The 20,382-nt window shown below is 31.5% G+C and overlaps 1 protein-coding gene across 2 annotated transcripts in view; it reads right to left on the bottom strand.

Annotated features, from left to right (window-relative positions):
- Positions 1–912: 912 nt before the first annotated feature.
- The window catches only part of LOC127728390 (adenylosuccinate lyase-like), a 34,942-nt gene continuing 15,472 nt past the window's right edge, over positions 913–20,382 (bottom strand). For both annotated transcript variants that reach the window (XM_052235746.1, XM_052235745.1), the window contains exons 6-13: positions 19,301–19,347; positions 16,345–16,435; positions 14,347–14,416; positions 8,888–9,035; positions 7,979–8,069; positions 6,240–6,329; positions 3,870–4,046; positions 913–2,122 (exon numbers count right to left, since the gene is read on the bottom strand). In XM_052235746.1, coding sequence (XP_052091706.1) covers positions 2,030–2,122; positions 3,870–4,046; positions 6,240–6,329; positions 7,979–8,069; positions 8,888–9,035; positions 14,347–14,416; positions 16,345–16,435; positions 19,301–19,347 — 807 coding nt within the window. In that variant the 3' untranslated portion in view covers positions 913–2,029. The remainder of the gene's footprint in view (positions 2,123–3,869; positions 4,047–6,239; positions 6,330–7,978; positions 8,070–8,887; positions 9,036–14,346; positions 14,417–16,344; positions 16,436–19,300; positions 19,348–20,382) is intronic.

The raw sequence follows: 20,382 nt of genomic DNA, 5'->3' as shown, positions 1-20,382 counted from the left end.
GAGTCAAAAATTGTCATTTCAGGGAAACTGCTATCATGAGTCATCCAATAGCTAAGGTAAAATCAGTATTTTTGTAGATTTTGTATTGGTGATCATTTTTTATGTTTACAATTTTTACCTTCTTGTATCCGTTTTCTTCATAAGTTTTAAGTGGTAACAAAATTAAATGGTTAAAAATAGTTTTAGGGACTTGAATCTCTTCAAAAGATATTTATTAAGAGGTTCAAATTTGTTTTAAAATGATTTTAAAGGATAATTGATATTTGTAAATGGCAAAGTTAATAGAATTATATATCAAACTTGACTGGCTTCAAACTTTCTGAGGTACAATTAACGAGATAATTAGCAAATTATTTCCTTTCAATCGAAGGAGTGTCAAAGTAATGTTTTCATAGATATAAATCATTCAATTAAGAGCAAAGCATCAAAAACTTTCTGTCTAGGAAGAATTTTGAATTTGACCTTTTTCAGAGGAAAATCTAGCATTTTAGACATTGGAAGTCTCATGGCACTAGAATGCAGGTGAAAACTGGCCATATAATGAAATCATGGGTTATTTGATGACCAGGGCAGGTATTGTAAAATTTCGGGTGAGCTCTTAAATTCTCAGGTGTGACCCGCAAAATTGGGTCAGTTGACAGGTAGATTGACAGAAACACAAAACACAAAAAATTTATACATGTATGTACTGGATAACCTAAGGATCAGTAAGTTCAAGTTTGATTAAAATATGTTCAGTGGTTTCAGAGGAGTAAATTTTTTTTTTTTTATAAACTTTTGACGACAACAATGAACTGTGTCCATGATGGACGCCAAATGATGGCAATAGCTCAGATGGCTCATAGGGAATGAGCTAAAAATAAAATATTATACCCACCCATTTAACATATTACCACTGACAATCATATCAACTTCAGCATGAAAATAATTTATTTAGAAAAAATTATAAACATATCAACAGGTTATATAAGCATACAGAAGCCAATCAAATCAGAAAAGAGGTACTTAAATTCCCCAATTATGCCAGTCCACAGACAGAAACCTCTCATTCAACCTGCTAGGAGGCCTTCCCTGGTCCATAGACCCTTGCCTAAAATTCTAAACAAAATCACTTCTGAACAATCTTTTGAAAACCCTACATGGGGTACAATTGTTAATAAATGGACCATTAGAATATTTCTTAGGGATTACTCAAATATAAGATAGGTCAACCAATGGGGCATTATCAAAACAAGTTTGATAAAGGTTGGACATATGGTTCAAAAGCTGCATTGACCTTGTCCCTTGACCTATTTTACCCAAAAATTAATAGGGATATTCTTAATGCCATTAGGCATTAAAAACCAGGTTTGGTAAAACATATATTCAAAAGATAACATCCAAATCCAAAAATTTACTCCAAGTATCAGTCTATCAAAGGCTGCTGTGATCCTGACCTTTTGACCTATAGACCCTGTAATCAATAAAGACGCTGCTTATCTCATGGGGCATTCATTAACAACCAAGTTTGGTAAAAGTTGGACATATGGTTCAAAAGATAACTTTTAGAAACCAAAAAACTTATCCCCATAAAAAAAAATAAATAAAAAAAAAATAAAAAAAATTAATAAATTTTTAGTCCTTCAATAACTGTGAATTTGACCTTGACCTATTGACCCAAAAAATAATTAGGGTTTTCTTCTTCACAAGGGTCTTAATCAAGCATTATCATTATCATTAATCTTGGTAAAGATATTCCTTATGGCTCTAAAGATTTTGTCCATAATCCAAATAGGTGATGCCTGGCTAACCAATTATAAGCCAAGTTCCACATCATCACAACAAAGCTCAAAATAGCTTTATGGTCTAAATTTGCTATATGCAAAATGTAGCCCTGATAGAGGTTGGCTAAACATACAAACAGAGTAACGAGAGAATTAAATGGTACATTTTCTCTGCTACTTCCTCTGGCCATGGGGATAACAAGGTATATATAAATTAAAAGTGGGAAAAGCCTATTTGACCATTTTATTCAATGGCCTTTCCTATATCATAAATTCAGATCTGACGTCCCAAGTGCCTTCATTTTCTCAGAATATTTTTCAATTAGGGGATCTGCTTCTTTATCCAGAAATTGTTCTACCTGAAATGGATATAATTTCATATTATTATCAAAAAATATTGTACTATAATATTTTTACAAATGTAGCAAAACATATTTTAATACTAACAGTCTATTTAAATATTAAGGACCTATCAGAATGAAATGCAGCAAATAGTAAGTGCCATACTATCTAGTATTAAGAGGATCAATTGATGCTTTAGTAGTACCTTCCAATATAAGTGGACTATAGACAAATCACTGTGTACCAAGGGTACATTTTGCACATCCAATTTTAATTGTTTATGTGTTCATTTATTTTCTTGCAAGTGTTCAACTGTTTAAATTAAGGGTTCTTGTTAGATTAATTTGGTCATTGTCAAAATTATAGTCTTGCTTATATGGCTAAACTGAGAAATTCATTATGTATTTCTTGAATAAATAATCGGTCAACCATAACAACCAATGTTATAAGTTTTTTATGGGAGACTGTTGTATTCCTGTACATGTAACACCATTTTAATTGTATGATTTTATGTCACTTAGTACCTGAGATTTGAACTCATGACTTCACTTAATAAAGTCAGTTTAACTTATTTCTGAGGAATACTGCTGTACTCTCCTATATACATTCTTACACCAAGTTTAATACATGATTATGGATAACTTAATATCTGAGAGTTGGACTAGATCCTCAAATCTAATAGATATAAGGGAAGAGCTAAATGTAGGTCTGTGTGACCTACTATTAATGGAAAGGTGCTATATGGTCCTAGATGCATCCCTAGAAGTTTAATGAGAATCTGAAGTCTGAAACCAACTGTAAAACTTTGTAAGTCAGAAAACAGTAAAACATTGGTCAGGATGGCTAACTTTTTAAAGGAGGCTGCTATACTCCACTGCATCCTTACATCACATTATATGATAGTAGGGCTAGGTCACTTAGTATAGATAGAACTAAGAAACTAAGAGGTGTGTCAGTGAAGCAAAATATAGGTCAGAGTGACTTACTTTATTGTGATGGGTGTTTAACACCACTTTCAGCACTGTTGGCTATTTTGTGACGGCCAGTTTTTATTGGTGAAGGAAACCAGAGTGCCTAGAGAGAACAAGCAACCTTTGGTAGGAAAGTGACAATCCTGGTCAATTAAGATTGGAGTCGAACGCACCTGCCCGTGTAGGACTCGAACTGACAACCTCAGTGTTGACAGGCCACTGAGGCCCTACTTTATTGTGAAATGCTGCTATATGCACAAAGATGAATCCATTAATAAGGTCAAAACTCCAACCTAAAGTTTGTGAAGAAGTGGTTTAAAAAAACTTAAGTTTTTTGCACATGGTAGGTCTCTCATAGATGCAAGCCGTGTTGTATGATTGTAAGGCTGCCTACATGCATGTTTGAATGGCAGAGAATCTCCAACAGCCCTTCAACTTTATAGAGAAGAGCTAACAATTCATGTAACAGTGCTAGACAAAAATACATTTCACAGATTTTTTGGTAGTAATTTTTATTCACTTCATGGACAATTAACTCCAAGGAATTTGGTAACAGACAATATTTAAGATGAACTATTGTTTAACATTGTTCATTTCAGGGCCTTTGATAGCTTACTTTGTGGTATGTGTTTTGCTCACTGTTGAAGGCTGTACAGTGACATATAGTTGTTAACTTCTACGTTTTTGGTCTCTTGGTGAGAGTTGTTTCATTGGCAATCATCCACATCTTCTTATTTTATACTGACAAGTATGAATCACTTGATTCATGCAAATGTAATAACTAATCTAGTACCTGTTTTGGTGCTCTACCAATGAAAGTTGATGCATCCAACAGTGTATCAAGGATTTGATGTATTGGTTTAAAATAATTTGTCCTGCGTATTCTTTCCACTAGGTCATTATCCTTCCCTTCTCGTTTGACTACATTTCCTGCTTCCTGAGATAACACACGAATTTGTTCATGACACTCCTACAAAATGAACATCATGATTTATATACGGTCTTTATGTGTGTATAGTACGCAGATTTTTACCCTGGGATAGATTTCTGAGAAGGGGGTGCATATTATGCATGCATACATTGATTTTTAGACTTTTTTTCAGGTACGAAACTCGGCCATGAAACCAGGTGGTCAGGAAGAAAATATTTTCGTAGCAAAACAAAATGATTGTTGTTATGTTTAAAATGTATATTTGTACCTTCTAGTGTATGATTTGTAATGTTATATTCAAATAAAAATCATTTAAATGCTTAAGTAGCTATGTTTTTTTGCGTTTTCGACAGTCTGTTCTATGTTGCCGCCCAGAATTTGTATTTGGTCATATCCGAATTAGAGATGATTCTGTCAATGGCCAAATAAGTGTAGTTGATTCTCGAGTTTATAACGTACTTTTGATATGTTCTAACAAGGAATACAGAAGGTGAATGTATGAAAATTGAATGAAACACGCCCGTTTGAGGATCGTGACCGCCATTGTTTTTTACTTTTGTAGTATCAGGTGAGCACATGTCATGTGACTTTAACATTATGAAGTTGAATAAAGTGATGATTTTATACGTTTTTACTTTGTGACATTTTAAAATCCTCTTTAAAAACCTTCATACAAATCATAAATTGTAAGCATGTTTTTAAAATGCCATTTCAATACCTGTACTAATTTGATTGAGGAACAAAGTGAACCTGTCAATTGATTTGTTTTGACAATGATTAGAATTCCTAATCGATTATCAATAAGAGTGTGATAATCTGGATTTAACGATTCAATGAGTACCAACAAACAATAAATGAAATTAGCAGAGATGAATATTTATTTTAGCACTACTTTATCAACATTAACATTACAATTTATTTATTTATTGTGTAAATAAGAATATTCGTAAGAATTCGTATTCTGTACAAGATTCACCGACTACGATTTGCATTTAAACAACTTCCCGATTTAACACTTCCTGTTGTTCTCAATCAAACACATAAGTGGAAACAATAAAGAATAAAACATCGTTTACTAAGTTATTTATTCTGCAACAACCTTTCATTATCCTGTAATTAACCAGGACTGGAGTTCAATTTGTCTCCGAAAAAGAAATCATTTTTTAATGACACATTTTACCGAGTTTCAAGTTGAGATTTTTTCAGAAAGTCCCTGCGAGTAAAGCATAAGAAGAAACTTTTTTTCTCAAGTTTCAAGGGTGAAAAGAGGGATGCATACTATATATGGGTGCGTTTTATACATACCAAAAGACGGTAACTATTAATTTGCAATCAAAGGGAACATACAGGACTGGTGATACCTATTTTCATAGATGTCCACAAACATGGAAGAGTCTTAAGGGACTGTACTGACCTTGATTCTACCAGAGAAGAAATAATGCAAATTTTTCCGTTAATTATCTTGAATGATTTCTAAACAGTATAGAGCTGTACTTAAAAATTTATTCTAAAACATATTTAAACTCTGAACATTAGTTAATCTGGTAGGGACTGAGTATTGACCAAATTAACCCTAGTTTCGTCAGCAAAACTGTACTAAGAGTTAACTGTTTCTTTAATCTTTTTACTAAAAAACATTTTATGAAATACATTTCAAGCAGTTTTTGGGAAAGATTCATTTTTTGGAGTAACTTTTTATCCTTTTCATTTTAGCTATTCTCAACTTTTCTAATATAAATCTGTAATACCTATTGAAATGCATTTGACACATTTCTGAAATAACCCTGCCCTAATATTGAGACCACACATTTGGGAAGCTTTTTTCTTTTATAAAACTCTTCTATATATTAAGCAACATCATAATTTGTAAACCCTGGACATATTATACACTTATTTACTGGCTATCAGGACAATAGCAAGTTTATTGTTCCCTGAGACACAAACTACTTCACTACGCGAAGTCATTAATAAAACTCTACGGAAACACATTGCTTACGTCATAAACACGGCTAATTACTTACAGTGTTTCCTGTAAAAAGACTATTAACCGGTTAATAGTCTTTTTGAAGGAAAATGTTGGCTTCCAGTAAATAGTTCATATCCAGTAAATAGTTTTTGAAACTATTAACCGGTAAATAATCTCTTTCAGACAATTTTGTAAAATTAGTAAAATTATTGATCTATAATTTTATAAAGAAAATACATACTGAGGTAAAATAAATATATATATACCTGTCTGTCACCTCCAGCTTTGACCATGGCCATAATTATGTTTTCTGTTGCCATAAAAGGAAGCTCTTGGTTAACTCTTCTCTCTATTACCTACAATATAAATCCTTAAACGTATAATGGTCAAATTCTAGTTACCACAAAAAAATCAGTCTTTCTCAAATATAATTTTAAAATTTCAGTTTGTTGGAAATATTTTCTTTCACATGATAACCAAAACCGAATTTTTAGACTTCAAAATCCCCTTATTAGCATAGAAAAGCAGCTCATTAGCATGTTGTTATTATGGGTTCAAGGAACAGTTATAATACTTGCAACATATGACCTCTATAGACAAAAAGACAGGTTAATGCACAAGTAAACCTTGTTTAACCATTTTTTTGCCTTTACAAAGTCAGGCTATCTGGACCATTTAGTCTTTGTTTGCACCTGTATTTTTTCAGAGGAATTTAGTGTTGGTGGTTGTGGGCTTTTGTTATGTCCAATATTTTTGGTAATTAAATATTATTCTTTTATAATTTAATTTTGGATGTAATGCTTCTTCTGATTGGCTGAGAGAATTTTGTTTATCAGCTCATAGACATAATTTTTTCATGTGACCTTGACGTCATCAACGTTTTTTTCATGATTTACTCTTTAAAAATGGAATTTAGAATTAAATTATAAGAAATGACTGTTAATATTTTTTCTGTCTATTCGAAATAACATAAAAAATGTGGTGCACACTTTAAAATAACCCGCTACGCAGGTTATTCAGTGTGCACCACATTTTTTATGTTATTTCTTCATAGACAGAAAAAATATTACAGTCATTCCTTAAATGTTTTATGACTTAATCCAATAAATAAAAGATATTTCCAATTATCAGATCATGGATGTCATATTTTGTTATTATGTACTATCAATCGACAAGTTTTATTTTATAATGAATTTCTTTTTATTTGCACATGAACATAATAGTAAGTTATACACCTTTTATGCATAATATAATATATAGGCAGAAGATATACAACGTATTACAAAAACACAGCTAAAAAATAGTTTGATACATTGCAGAATATGATTGCAAGACAAAGGCGGCTTAGATAGTTAGTACATATTTTCAATTTATACAACATATGGTGTCTGTTGTTTATCTTTGTTGTTATGATAATAAGGGAGTCCAGGGGATCCAGTAGTTCTCTGCCCTACTGAGTCTTGTATTCTTATAAAACATATATTTTTCTATTAGTAAGTTTTCTTTTAACGCTGTCATATTGGTTTCAATCAACAAGTTTGTCTATAATTTATTTAGACTTATTTGTGAAAAAAAAAGGTTACTGTTTTCTCCACCTTGCATCCAATGTTATTACTCTTTGTTGAATTCTTTTAAAATTGTTTGCTGTGACCCATGAAAATTTATTTCCAAGGAATAAAAATTAATCCACAGAATTATCATATTTCCTCCCGTAAATCCAGTATTTAGTAAACACTGTCATTAAGTCCTTACCAGAAGTAAGAAAAAACCTGATCTGATCTGGAAGGTCAGACACAACAAGAATCATTCAGAATTACTCCTAGCAATAAAAACTTTTTTTAGTAAATGTAAAAAAAAAAAGGGTCTGCAAACTTGCAATATGCAAAAAGTGTAATAGATTCTCCAATAGGAATAACAGAAATGAGGAATATGAATTCTGGAATCATTCTGGTAAATATAACAGTACAAAACCCTCTGACATAATTTTAGTGTTTTTTTAAAATACCTTAGGATATACCACAAGTCCATCTGATATATTATGTAGTGTTCCCATTAATATATCAGCTGTGAGAAAAGCCTCAGCTAAACATATTCTCCTGTAAAAAAATAACACGATTTAAAATAATAACACAGTTTACAAACAACAGCAGTTTATTTTCGTAGCTTTCAAGTTTTAACGCCTTGGTGCCCTGGCAGGTGAAACTAATTAGCCAAGCCTGGAAAAAGCAAACAATTTTTAGAAACACTTTTAAACAAAAATTTGTTCCCTTTCTTTGCCTAAAACACAGTATTCAAGAATTCATCCAAAATTACTGAAAAAGAAATATGTAGCAAAATCTTGTAATGCCATTAGTATACATTTGAACCCTGAAATAGTTTCATTTGTATAATATATTTGGAATTTCATTTAGAAATAGAACTGTTAATATTGAGATATATTGTCTGCTCTGTAGACGCACCATAAACAGAGATAATTTGATGAACCGACATAAATATAGCATGACCAGAATATTTTTTTCAAATATTTCCCAATATTGTGTTTCAGATAAATTATTTTCCAGAATAGAATTAAGATTTGTGAAAATAGCACTCATCTTGCCTTTTAAAAATGTCTATCAGAAACATTGAATTTAAATCTAAATGGAATATTACCCATTATTATGCTGATATGGAGACAAAATTGTCAAATATTTAAAATAAGTACACAATGTACTTTTCTTTTAATACTTCTACCATTGTCCATTTGTAATACTGTAAGATGACAGTAGGGAAACCCTGTGATGATGATATTTTATATATGTATTTTACTTTCTTTTTCAGATTGTTTGATCAAACATCAATAAAAGTTGAATTTAATTTTGAATTGGTTTTGATTCATTATAAAGATATATAAATAAATTTTAAATAAACAAACCTATTAGCACTATCATCTAATGTTCTCTCCATCCATTGTGTGGAGTGTGTCATTAATGGATCTTGGACTAAACACATTATATGTCTAGCTAAGGAACAGCATCTCTCACTTCTCATTGGATTTCTTTTGTATGGCATAGCACTGGATCCTAAAAAAAATAGAATATTCATTGAGAAAAAATAAAAAATATTGTCCACACAATATGCAGTTGGGTAAATAATTATACACATCGTATATATCATACTGTTTGTGGTTTACATACAAAATTGTCAAAGTGTAAAATAATGCATAAATTTTTTTTTTCTAAACCCTGAGAAAAAGATACTGCATTCACTGAATACAAAAGCACAGCTAGTATGAGACACAATAATTATCTTTCATAGCAACAAAATTGTTGCACAAACACATTTATGTGTATTCTAAACATTTGAATTTCTATTTTCCGGATATTAAATTTGCTATATCTCAGAAAGTATAAAAGTTATATATATAATGTTTTCAATGTTCATGTGCAGTTCCTCATGTACTAGTTACATCCAAAATTTCATAAAATTATGTGAGATCATCCAATTTAAGTAGTTGTTACTTTATAAAGAAATTCAATTCTTTGGTTTGTTTATTTTCAAAGTCACTTTATAATAAAGATTTTTACTGATTTTTACTAAGTATCATTATCATGTGCGTCTTTTGTTTCAATTGCTACAACTTCTCTTTCAGCATTTTCAATTGATTGGTTTAGTTTAACTTCAGTTTCTGTTCTATCTTCTAGTTTCTTTTGTTGAACACTAACTTGATTTTATTAATCTAGACTGCCCACTCAAATCAGAGTTCATTTCACTGGCACAGCCATGTGCTTTTTCAACGAAACATGTGCATTACTGTACAATTGATAATCAGTAACATTAAATGCTTCAGATCTGGATACCAGTTAAATATGGGAATGTGTATATTTATCATGTTTATATACATTTTGGGGTTTCACAAAACTTACTTGTGTTTTGGATAAGATTGAGTACGGAAAAATAGTTGCATTAACCAGAAATTAGAAAAAAGGGTTGTGAAATTTTATCAATCATAATTGTCATTTTACCAGTCCTAATACATATATTTTTTTAACATGACAGCAGGACTGACACAAGGGTAAGGCTGTAGGACCTTTTTCAAATTTCATGACCAATATGCACAGGACCAACAATTTTCCACATCTCTATAGCATGATCCAAAGACATATAGAGTAGATGTCAGACTCGTGGAATAAGTATATAAGCCCTGTGAAAAAGATCAAAGCAGACGGATCGTATAATACTATACAAATTAAAGGGAAAATTCGCGATTTTTTACTTTTCATCTTATTATGTTCATAATACCATAAAAAACATATTTACCAAGTTTTATCTGGATATGAACACTAATAAAGAAGAAAATTGGGAATTAATAATTTAATTTATTCCAACTTCCTGACTTATGTGACGTAGTTTAAGTCTTTTTGCATGCCGGGAGTGAATAAATCTCGTTGTAAGTCTTGTTCGTTAATCATCTAATAACGCGATTTAAAGCGCATCGACGACTTTTGGCGTAGCTATTAACCAACTAATAATTAAGAAAGTAAAGTGATCCGCCGTGCAACTTTCAAAATTAAAATGTACAATTTATATTTAAAGGATTTCTGATATGATTATAGTAATAAAAGTAAATCATACAATAGAATATATTTTCATGAATTTTTTTTCCGACGGATATTTTGAACAAATATATATATAACTGATATTGTTTTACAAATGCATGTTTGTATTCTCACCTGAAGGCTTTTACTTCAGTCGAGTACTGTGTAAATACAATGTATATTGAACTGTGACACTAAGTGACCACCTGTTGAATGCGTGGTTAAATTCAAGGTAATTAAAAGATTAGCATTCTGTAATTCTATTCTTTTGATCTTCACTCGGTGAATTTTAGCCAACACGGTTCACCGTTACAGGTGTGAACAACATTTCGTATGAATGATAAAAACATTAATTATTTGGGGAGGAATATGGTGGCAAAATACCTGAATCGCCGTTATATACATGTATATCTTTTATATTTTGCGTAAGCTTAATTTTAAAATAGATAGGTGAGTATTTTGTTGTAACATCGAAATTCTGAATTACTTTCAATTAAATAATTTTACAAATAAAAATGGCCCACGAAAACGAGCGTATAAACCAAACACTGTACTTACTTTTTCAAATTATCATGGGTATTAACCGTGAATATTTCAATGTTTAGAGAAAATTATCGCGGTTACATGATTAATATAGCTTGGTCCGTCCACAGCGATCTACATTTACCTAATCGGGAATGCCCTTATTAAAATATTTAAAATCTCACAACGTATACATACTTTAGCTATTTGACCAACGATGTTTAAAAAAAATAACAGAATCAATCTAACGTCAACTTTCCTTTTTTGAATGGAGACAGACCGGAGGAATCAATTTTCAATGTGCTTTATATCTTGTACCTTTGCAAGACTTATCATTCATTCATAAACCCACTTTATACCAGAGACATATATGTCAGTCTTAACTGACAAGAATACACCTAAAGCGGACAAGCAGTATTTTCTTTAAGTTTCTGTGATTTAATACCAAGAAAGAAAAAAATCCCGAAATTAATTTGATACTTTGATACTCAATATTTTTCCTGGAAAATATTCATATCCTCGTTTGGTCTGAAAATAAGATAAGAATTTGGTATACAGAACATGCAGAAGTGTGAATGTCATAAAACCTTGTTATATCAGAAACCATTATAAATGTGAACCTGTATACGTAAGGCCTCATGGGACGTCACCTAACCACATACAGGTAATATACAAGTAGCTCTGTTATACCCGGAAATGTCAAGGTAAATCACTACCGATACAGAATGTACCAATGCAAAGAAAATTCTGATGATTGTGAAGCATGACCATTCATGATTTTAGAGGAGTCTTAGGTGGAAATTGCCGGTACGATTTAAATTCTGACTATATTGTTTTCTCTTAATTTAAATCACTGAACTTAAAAAAAAAGAAACATACGCCCAAGATCAGAATTATTCATGTAAATTCATAAATACAACGTTCTTATTTTGTAACTTTCGATATACTTCACCCCCAACCACCGCCCCCTCCCAACCTGGGAACAGTATATCTAACATAACAATGTTTGTGTACCTGCCCAAATAAAAAAAAAAGATGAAAAAAGAAAGAGATGAACGGTAAGTCACATCAGATTCAAATATTTATATGGTTGATTGTCGTTAACTAGAGATGTAAAGTTACATGTCTCTGCGTTAACTTATAAGAATGACAGGAAAGTATATACTTGAAATAGATTTATGATGAATAATATGCAACTGCAGCACCCCTTTTTATCAAAGTGTACATGCATGTATTTTAATGACTGTCCGTTATTTCGATTAAGAATGACAAGTGTACGTGAAATTCTATAGTTACCAGTGAGACTTTTTTTTTACCAGATATGCGACTTTTCGTATTTATATTTTCTCTTATATTAATCTCATTTAATATTTTATGCATAAGTGCAATATTAGGAATGGTTTATCCCCCATCCCTATTAAGCTAACTAAATAAATTAATCAACCTTCTAGCTGACCAGACGTTAACACATCTACTATCAGTCAATTCGGAGTGAAGTTTCTTTATTTCTTCATATAAGCTTTTTGGGGATCATTAGTGTACGTCCAGTGGCATATATATTACATGCATGTCGGAACAGGAAAATTGACATGAGGTATAATAGAACCATGTTCACATTATTACATTATTATATATAATACACAACCATTGAGATGATGACGACTTTCTTAAACTGTTCAAAATAATCTTATGGAAATAAAAATCTGTGATTTTACTATGTGCATAACTTTGATGAACCAAAGCAAGTTAGATATACATAAATAAAATAAATAAAATAAATAAAATAAATAAAATAAATAAAATAAATAAAATAAATAAAATAAATAAAATAAATAAATAATTATTTTATTATAGTGTCACATATTTGATCAAACAATATATATATACAACAATTCATAATAAAAACAGAGATCAAATATCCAGCCTTAGAATAGACTTATGAGACACTTAGATATCGACCTGTATTTAAATCAGATTGGTTTTGGATGTTTCTTTCGTATATTCAATATACATGTATATATTCTAAATTGCGAATATCTATAGTTCCGTAACCGCCTATCTAGGCGTATAATCCAATGATCGACAAGTGCGTACATTTTGTTAAATCAATATTTGTACGTTTCAAAATGTCCACAATTATTGACAACGAGTAATTACTTACATTTTCCCCAATTTACGTTTGGAAAATATGTAAATATATTTTTATTTTATCAAATCTTTTTTTGGAATTATTTAGATTTTCATAAATGTTCTTTACACCATAAATGTTATTTATAAACAAGCGTATGAGTTTAGTCATATATATAATGGCTATTATATCTATGGTTTAGTAAAGACTAGCATATCACTATCGGACACGCAAGACAAAGATGTATATTCACCTGATAGTTTCAAAATGGAAAGTTACAAGTTATCGGCCGTGTACACTTCTCAATACCCTCAGAGGTGAAGTGATGCACGAACTTGCTTTATGTAATTGTGTAATAAGAGTTTAAAAGCCCGACAGGAAATTGCTTGAATAGCTGGACGTGTCAACTCACAATACCTCTGGGAACAACTCCTTTAGCAATGCTGGTGATCAGATAAGGGAAGGTCCGAATTTATTTAAATAAGATTATTACATAAATGAATTATGAACACACTAGATTTCCGAAAACATTTTTACACGGAACACTTAATTTATCACTTTGAACTTTTTAACTAATTTCCATTAACATTTCTTGTTTCAAAAACTTAGTAAAAAAAACCAGTTTCAAAACGACAGACCATAGTAATAGCTATTCAAAAAAAATTATATATAATTACATTTTCCGTATCAAGTTAGTTAGGAAAGGTTGCATGCACAACCATGTCTATTATAATCTTTTTTTGTGACCCGGGAAACTGTTTAGGCTTTCCTTGTCGGGTAAAACAACCGTACGCTTGACAAGATATCGACACTCAATTACGGCTACGTTAGGTTACTGCTTGTTTTGGTCCTTTGTGGTTTATAGATATATCGTGGTTTCTATTCAGGGATGATGTCAAAATGGCCGCACGCGGAGAAGTGATACTCTAAATTTAAAATCGATGGTGATCTCTTATCTAGCAGAATTAAACTTTAATATTTATGAATTTGTGGTTTTTTATACATAATAAACATAATATCAATTTTTCATTTTTTTGCGAAGTTTCCCTTTAAGATCCTTATACCCTGTTCAAATTAAGTAAAAACTGAATGTAAAGTTCTATTTATTTGCTATTACATAAAAACAGAAACTGCTTTAAAAATTACCTATTTGATCCTTTTCAAATGGTTCTTCCATCTCTTTAAAATTAGCCAGCAATCGTATATCTGTACATATCTATAAAACAAGTAATGATCTTGTGAAAAACTGTAGTAATGTTTCACAAATTTGTGATATAACATGTGGATATACAGTCCAAGTCAGTCATACCAGAGAATTAGTTTGAGATACCCTTAGTTCAACTCAAACGAATACTGGAAGTTTGAAGACAAAGGGACACAATTCTTGCTTAGCTTGGTAAGACTAATTTAAATCCAGATGAATATGGGTAGGGGATCGATATTCTGGTCTGAGATCAATATATCTGTATTTAATGGCCTTTTATTACTATAATAAAATTAAATGATTTTTTCATCTCTTATTTATTTTTTTGCACAGTTACAATTTTTTCCTATGGTTTTTAACCAAGAGAGTAATTTCCGATCTATCTTAGCGAGATTTAAAGTTGACAAAATTGTTCATTCTCGTATACAAGAGATTTAAGAAAATTAAGATGCCTTTTCACTTTCTTTTATTTCAATCTTTTAATGCAAGAGAAAATACAAAAAGATTAAAGACGATGATTGATTAGTTCTGTTGACCACTTAAGTCTTAATCCTTACTTTATGCACAACCAAACTCACTAATGTATGATAACAGTTAATTGTTTTTAAAACGATTTTAATAATTTTTCATAAATTATAACAATATATAGTGGCCTTCATCTTTGATCAATTGACCCTAAAAACAATAAGCTTCTTTTCCTTCCCTTTATCTTACATTTGTAAAAGCTTCATTCCAATCAAAAATGAATCAGCTAAAATATATTATGGACATATGATCCTAGACAAGCTAGAGCAGCTAAACATACCATATGGACAGACAGCCCTAGACTAGCTAGAGCTGCTAAACATACCTTAAGGACAGACAGCCCTAGACTAGCTAGAGCTGCTAAACATGCCTTATGGACAAATGATCCTAGACTAGCTAGAGCAGCTAAACATACCTTCTGGACAGAGGGCCCTAGACTAGCTAGAGATGCTAAACATACCTTATGGACAGACAGCCCTAGACTAGCTAGAGCAGTAAAACATACCTTATGGACAGATTACCGTAGACTAGCTAGAGCAGTAATACATACCTTATGGATAAATGATCATAGTCTAGCTGGAGCAGTTAAACATACCTTACGGAAAATTGATCATAGTTTAGCTAGAGCTGCTAAACATACCTTATGGACAGATGACCTTAAACTAGCTAGAGCAGTAAAACATGCCTTATGGACAAGAGCAGTTAAAACCCTTTATGAATAAAAGAACAGAGTTCCAATATCCCCACATTGCACATATTTTATATTTCCAAGGGGCATAACTCTTTAAAAAAGTCGATCGTCCACCATTATAAAACTTGTCAGAGATATTGCTGATATTGACCTACCCTATAGTATAAGTTCTATAAAAATCTGGCCAAAATTGTACCCATGAGAAACTTACGAGGCCATTTTCCATAAATTTAATATTTCCAAGGGGCATAACTCTTTAAAAAAAAGTCGATCGTCCACCATTATAAAACTTGTCCAAGATATTACTGATATTAACTTATAGTACAAGTTTTATAAAAATCTGGCAAGAACTGTACCAGGAGAGTGCTAACAAGGCCATTTTCCATAAATTTAATATTTCCAAGAGGCATAACTCTTAAAAAAAAAATCAAATGTCCACCATTATATAACTTGTCGTAGATATTGCTGATATTAACCTTCTTCTTCTTCTTCCAAGTAAGGAACCGAATTCATATTGAATGTGTATGGTCCCGCATAGTATAAGTTTTATAAAAATCTGGCAAGAATTGCACACGTGAGAGCGCTAACAAGGTGTCTGTCTGTCCGGTATTTCCACGTTCCCCGCAACGAGTTAAGCAGGGGACAAAAATGATCCTAGACTAGCAAGAGCAGTTACAACTTTATGGACAAATGAGATTTGACTAGCTATAGCGGTTCAACATACCTTATGGACAGATGATCCTAGACTAGCTAGAGCAGCTAAACAATCTACATCAACTTTTCGACTATATGTCTGTCCACATATAAGGAAATATCTACAATTTAAAATTGTACATCAATTATGTGATAGAAAATTTAGCTTGGAGTTATATATACCAACTGTTTTTCATTATTTGTTAATTATCTAAATCTTACTGTTCTTTGTCTATGTACAGATCATAATATATCTGAAGTGTAAAGTATGAACAAAATGTAAAAAAATATGTAAAAAGAAATTTTAATCAAAAATGGAATTTTATGCTATTTAAATGTTTCTTTAATCAAAGTTTAAATAAAACTTCAGTTCATTTATCAATGGTTCCATTTTACAATTTAAAATTTGATAAATTACTAGTTAAATTTCATCTATATTGTTTCAAACAAATGGTGTATTAAGCTTTGATATTAAAGCATGCACTGGTTATGGAGAATCAAATGATTGCCTTGCAATTGAGTACTCATGAATCATACCATTTTTTAACTTCTTTCCTACATTTTTGTTATTGACCTTAAAATTGGACCCTCATACAATGTTATCTCTGAATGCCATCCTAAGATGCTTGTACAAAATTCATAGAATCACTCTTTTAAGATTACTAGTGTTCAATTAATTACAAAAAAAATATTTAAATTTCAAATCTATATTTAAAGTACAAATTTTGGTTCCATTATTCATTAAACTCAGTAGTATTTCACCGTAATAGCCTCATTTGTTGTAGTATATTCTGTGAAAGTTAAATTAAACAGCACCCTCTGAAAAAATGGAACAGTACAGAAGGCCTTCAACTGATTTTGCACCTAAAAATCGAAAGGTGGCATTGAATTGGATAAGAGCTGGATTCTGGCATATCAAAGAAAACAAGTAAAAAGCTGGCACTGCCAACTGATTCTGGAACTGCACATTTATTGAGAGAAAACATTCTTATTTCAAGGGTTCAAAATACTGGTTCCCTATTTATTTTTCATCTGTATAAGAGTTGACTTTGAACTAGCTGTCAGTAACTATGAGTACTCTCAGATCTGTACTCAAGTGTCTTTTTTGTGGTGGGGGATTTATAAATACCGGTACCCTGCCACATCCGGTCTGTGTTTTTGTATTTTGTTTTTCTCCTTTGTATCGATCTGATGAGTTAAGCCCTTTTAAACAGATTTTTATGGTTTGTTTATATGTTGTGCAGTGACACCACTGACCCAGGTTAGGTTGGGCACCCGTAAACTTGTTTAACCCTGCCAATAGGCTTCCTCCCCTTCCTATATCTTTCATCTGTATAACATGTTTTTTTATTAATCAAGTTACCATCTTGAAACCAATTTTTCCAAAATAAATACAATTTTAGTGACAAGTGACCTGGACCTTCAACCTATTAACTGTAACCCCAAATTCGACAGGCATCCTTCCTGTACTGGTATGTTCCATTTCTTTAATCTTTCTTTCAAATCAAGCAAGGGATACTTAAGTTATCATCCTGAAACCATTTGTTTCAGGGACACAGTGGACTGACACAGCAATTACTATTTGTTTTTTTGTGGGACATAAAAACTGTTACAAATGTAGCAGTGAGCTAATATGCACTCAGCCCTTAGATCAAAAGGAAACACATATGTAAGTCTCGTTACTTCAGCAAAAATAGTAATCCTATCTATTTTAAGGAACAAAATAGTGTTGCAGCATTACAAAAGCCATGAAGCATTAAATTTTGCACCTGATCTATATCATACTTCAATCATAACGTCAAATTAATAATGTTAAATAGCTAAATAATCAGTGTTCTCCCAGACCAATATGACAATCAAATTTATGGATGCCTTCCTTTCAAATTATATGTCAGATGTGGATTTCATCTTCACACTTAGAAATTTGTATCTTAATTATTAATGGTTTCTGATGAAAAATTTCCAGCATTTAATATATAAAATATTAGAAAATAAATTATTTTTTGTCAATTTTTTTCCTGCCTTAAAAATGCTAGAATGAGAGCAGTTTCAATAAGAAATATGACATGAAAAGAGTCAATATGACATTTATTTGAAATATTAACATGATTAAGAGCAGATATTGTTATCCAAGCAAAAAAGTTACCCGAAGCCATGAAGATGTCTTGATTTTTTGTGTCATTAGTATTCCTTTAATCTTCTTTTGTTAATATTATGCCAGAGTTCAACATCAATTTTTTGTAGATGGGCAAGTGAACATGGTATTTGAATAGTTTGAAAGAGAAAACCACTTGTCCAACTTTTGTACTTGTTTAAGAAATTTCTAAACTGTAGTCATGGACACAAAATCATTTCATTATGTTAAGATTTTCTTATCCAAATCTATGGGAAACAAAAACGATACATTTGGCTAAGAAAATTCCCATAATTGGCCTGTATTTTCAAAAAGGCTCTAGTTAGAAATGAAAAATATGATCTATTAAAACTAAGGTAATTTGTTGATATTGTCAGGACTGACTGATATGAAAATTTATTGATAAAATGAGAAATAATTGAGGCTAGATTCAGTATTTTTCACTGTTTTTAATTTTAATGCTTAATTTCTCATCGGACATGTTTACTGCAGCTTTTACTTGATAGGTACAGATATATTTTACAAACTACTAATAAAAGTTGTAGGGTATATATATATATATATATATATTAGACAGCAACCCGACGGCACAAAACACCAAGTGATATCTATAGGTCAACATAATGTCTTCAATAATAGACGTCTTCATACCATATGTAACGCTCTAAATATCAGGACCACTGGCAATCCAGGCCTTCAACTGAAATTCCTTATCATGCTTATAATCTATACTATTTCAATAGGATTTACTGTCAAACAACTCAGAAAGTATATTATTTCTTCTGAAATGGTTGTTTTTATATATGTAGCAAAAGTCGTTCTTCTGTTTAACAACAGCCTGGCCAAGACTTACTTCTGAAACCCTGCCATCTCTGTGACTAGTTTATCTAATTCTTCAACCTGTAATATATACTTCAAATTAGTATAAATAAATGGGGAATGTGTCCATCAGACACAGATGATGCCCCTGCTTGCATATAACGTTATAAAGGGACATAACTCAAGAACTGTAAAAGTGACGCTACCCAAATTTGTACTAGATCTGAGTTTTGTGGTAATAAGCATTGTGTATACGTTTCATATCATTTAGTTGAGGCAAACTTAAGTTAGAGAACTGAAACAAATAATTCAACAATTTTTCCATTAGTAAAGGTGCATAACTCTAGAACGGTAAAAGTGCTGGCACCAAAATTCGAACTTGATCTGTTTTTTGTGGTAATTAGCACTGTGCATAAGTTTCGTAACATTTGGTTGAGGCAAACTAAAGTTAGAGAATGGAAACCAATTTTGGGACGTACGTATGTACTTGCAGACGGACAACATGGACAAGGGTAAAACTTAATGCCCCCTCCGCTATGGCGGGGCATAAACATGAGATGTTGTATGATTGCCAATGATATATAGCAATTATAGGCCACTATATGGCCTTCAACATTCTGTTTTAATGTAACATAACAGCATTTCCTAGTTTCATGATTTGATGGCACATTTTTAGCATCTAAAAATACCCTTCCTGCTACGTGCCAATCTAATAAGTCAAGCCATTTCCAACTGGTTGTTACAGTTTGTTCCTTTTATACCACTGTCCCAGGTTAGGATGGATTGAGTGCTAACAAACATGTTAAACTCCAACGCATGTTATATGACAGGAGCCTGTAATTCAGTGGTGGTTGTTGTCTGTCATATTTGTTTATCATTTATTATTTGTAAAAAATCAGGCTTTTTGGTTGTTTGTTTGATTTATTTTTTTTGCAATTTTGAGATATTTTATAGCTGACTAAACAATACAGGTTTTACATATTCCCCATTTCCATTCTCAATTTTATTTTTTACAGAGTTTGTCTTTAGTGCCGTGTGGAGACAGTAGAGTGCCTCCCCATGCTTCAGGTTTATGCTCTTATAATATACTAGTTAATGGAGTGTGTGTCCGAGCGA

The sequence above is a fragment of the Mytilus californianus genome, unplaced genomic scaffold (genome assembly GCF_021869535.1).
Source record: "Mytilus californianus isolate M0D057914Y unplaced genomic scaffold, xbMytCali1.0.p SCAF_2, whole genome shotgun sequence".
Lineage (NCBI taxonomy): Eukaryota > Metazoa > Mollusca > Bivalvia > Mytilida > Mytilidae > Mytilus > Mytilus californianus.
The sequence above is the reverse complement of the archived record's forward strand: the minus strand, read 5'-3'. Positions and strand labels throughout refer to the sequence as shown.